The sequence below is a fragment of the Octopus bimaculoides genome, chromosome 24, assembly GCF_001194135.2.
Source record: "Octopus bimaculoides isolate UCB-OBI-ISO-001 chromosome 24, ASM119413v2, whole genome shotgun sequence".
In the NCBI taxonomy this organism is placed as follows: domain Eukaryota; kingdom Metazoa; phylum Mollusca; class Cephalopoda; order Octopoda; family Octopodidae; genus Octopus; species Octopus bimaculoides.
Genome location: NC_069004.1, coordinates 15,138,320 through 15,140,951, shown reverse-complemented (window position 1 = coordinate 15,140,951; position 2,632 = coordinate 15,138,320). Strand labels below are relative to the sequence as shown.

General features: G+C 41.1%; 1 protein-coding gene across 1 annotated transcript in view; it reads left to right on the top strand.

Annotated features, from left to right (window-relative positions):
• The window catches only part of LOC106882398 (DNA polymerase theta), a 56,130-nt gene that overhangs the window by 15,481 nt on the left and 38,017 nt on the right, over positions 1-2,632 (top strand). Inside the window, exon 10 of the mRNA XM_052976522.1 lies at positions 416-789. Coding sequence (XP_052832482.1) covers positions 416-789 — 374 coding nt within the window. The remainder of the gene's footprint in view (positions 1-415; positions 790-2,632) is intronic.

The following is a 2,632-nucleotide window of genomic DNA, read 5'->3' as shown; positions in this document are numbered from 1 at the left end:
AAGTCTACTTGATCAAGATCAAACAATCATCATCATCATCATCGTTTAATGTCTGCTTTCCATGCTAGCATGGGTTGGACGATTTGACTGAGGGCTGGCAAGCCAGAAGGCTGCATCAGGCTCCAATCTGATTTGGCAGAGTTTCTACAGCTGGATGCCCTTCCTAACGCCAACCACTCCGAGAGTGTAGTGGGTGCTTTTACGTGCCACCGGCACGAAGGCCAGTCAGGCGGTACTGGCAACGGCCACACTCAAAATGGTGTATTTTACATGCCACCTGCACGGGAGCCAGTCCAGCGGCACTGGCAACGATCTCGCTCGAATGTCTTTACACATGTCACGGGCATAAGTGCCAACAAATATTTTCCCTTTTTTTTCTTTTTTTTAATAAATGTATTTTAAAATTTGTTTACAGAGTCAAAGACGCACCAAATAAAAATGTCCAAGTGCAGATTATTGGTATGAGTGCCACTTTACCAAACCTTCATGTCATAGCAAAATGGCTTGATGCCGCTTTATACACAACTAACTTCCGACCAGTGCCTCTTACGGAATGTATCAAAATTGGTCAAACGCTTTTTAACTCTGAAATGGTGAAGTTACATGAGCTAAATATTAACACCAAGCTGAAAGATGATGCTGACCATATTGCTTCTCTCTGTCTGGAAACGGTCTCTTGTGGTCATAGCGTCCTTATATTCTGTCCAACAAAACTGTGGTGTGAAAAGTTGGCTGATAATATTGCCAGAGAATTCTATCATATCCTGCGACAAAAGTCTGTTGACCAAGGTGAGTCTAAACTAACAAATAATTGTTTTTTATCTTTTACTTGTTTCAGTTGTTAGACTGTGGCCATGCTGGGGCACCACATTCAGGAATTTTTGGTTGGTCGAATCGAGCCCAGTACTTTTTTTTTTAAAGCCTGGTTTTTGTTCTGTTGGTCTCATTTGTGGAACCACTGAGTCATGGGGATATAAACACACCAACACCAGTTGTCAAGCAGTGCTGGGGGACAAGCAAAGACACAAAGAGACCCATACGCACACATGAGGGGGCTTCTTTTCAGTTTCCGTCTCCTCAAAACACTCACATGGTTTTAGTTGGCCTGAAGCTATAGAAGAAGACACCCAAGATTCCACGCAGTGGAACTGAACCTGGAACCAAGTGGTTTAGAAGCAAACTTTTTATCACACAGCCAAGCTTGCACTTATGTTATTGATACAGGTGTAGGGATGGCTGTCTGGTTAAGAAGTTTGCTTGGAAATTGTTTGGTTCTGGGTTCAATCACTTTGTACAGCATCTTGGGCATATTATATCATAACAGAACCTCTGGTTGACCAATGCTTTACAAGTGGAATTCAATAGATGGAAACCGTGCAGTATTATGCTGCATCTGTGTTTGTGGTGGAGGGATGAATATCAATGAAATATTTACATTTCAGTGAGAAAATCAATGAACTTATGTCATGGGTGAAATTAATACCTTGTATTTATTTCACCTAAGTTGCACAGGCCCTCTGTTGTCAGAAATACAGTTCACTGGTAATTAGACTATTGAACACCTACAACCAATGATTTTATTACCCACAAAATGCATAATATATTGTGATACCTAGCATGAAAGCAAGGAAGTTGTCGGCCATTGCATGGAAGCCGAGGGCGCAAGCCCAGGTGAAGCCGATCGCGGGTGCAGATCTCGGTGGTAGTAGCAAATATTCTAGCTAGAATATTTGCTACTACCACCAAGATCTGCACCCGCGGTTGGCTTCACCCGGGCTCGTGCCCTTGGCTTCCATGCAATGGCCGACAACTTCCTTGCTTTCATGTTAGGTATCACAATTTTGTTTTTTGCCACTACTTAACTGTTAAATCTTACCATTATTTATAACAGCTTGGTTTTGATTCAACTGGGCAATTTGGTGTTCCAGACCTTTAGTTTGTGATAGGCTGTCCATGCTTGTGCCTTCCTGATCTTGATGTTTACTTCCAAACTGCTCACTCAACCGCCTAAGTACTTGAAGTTTTCAGGCAAAGATGGCTGCAACTATCTGGTCACTGCATGCACCAACCTGAACTGGAAGCAACCAAATTAGTTTTGTAGTGCCCACTTCATGGTGAAGAGGAAAATGTCACACTTACATCAGCAACTTGATCACAGACACTGGCCTGGAATGTATCCAGGACCTACAAGCAGTAATGTTGGACCAAGAAGTGTGACGGTTGGACTTTGTTGTTTTAGCCTGGGCTGGAACTCTGTCATTAAAAAAAACAAATTATTAGTTGTGATGGTTATTGTTTTTGAACAGAGTAATCTACTATTAAAAGTATTCCAGCCTTGAACATCTCATCTTTTTAGGCGCCAACAACAACAACAACAACAGCAACAAAATGATTGTGAGAGATTGAAAGTTTTAAAACTGTACTTGCTAAAACAAAGAAGGAAGAAATATACAATAATGGATATATTTGGAAATACTGCTGCTAATTTTTGGTATTAAAATCATGGAATCTCCAAACTGGACCACTGCAACAGTAGCGAATGCTAAATGTTTCTTTTTGTGATTCCAGGTTAGAAATGTTTTATCCCTATCAACATATATTTAACCCAATTGCAGTTTTTTCTGGCACTAAA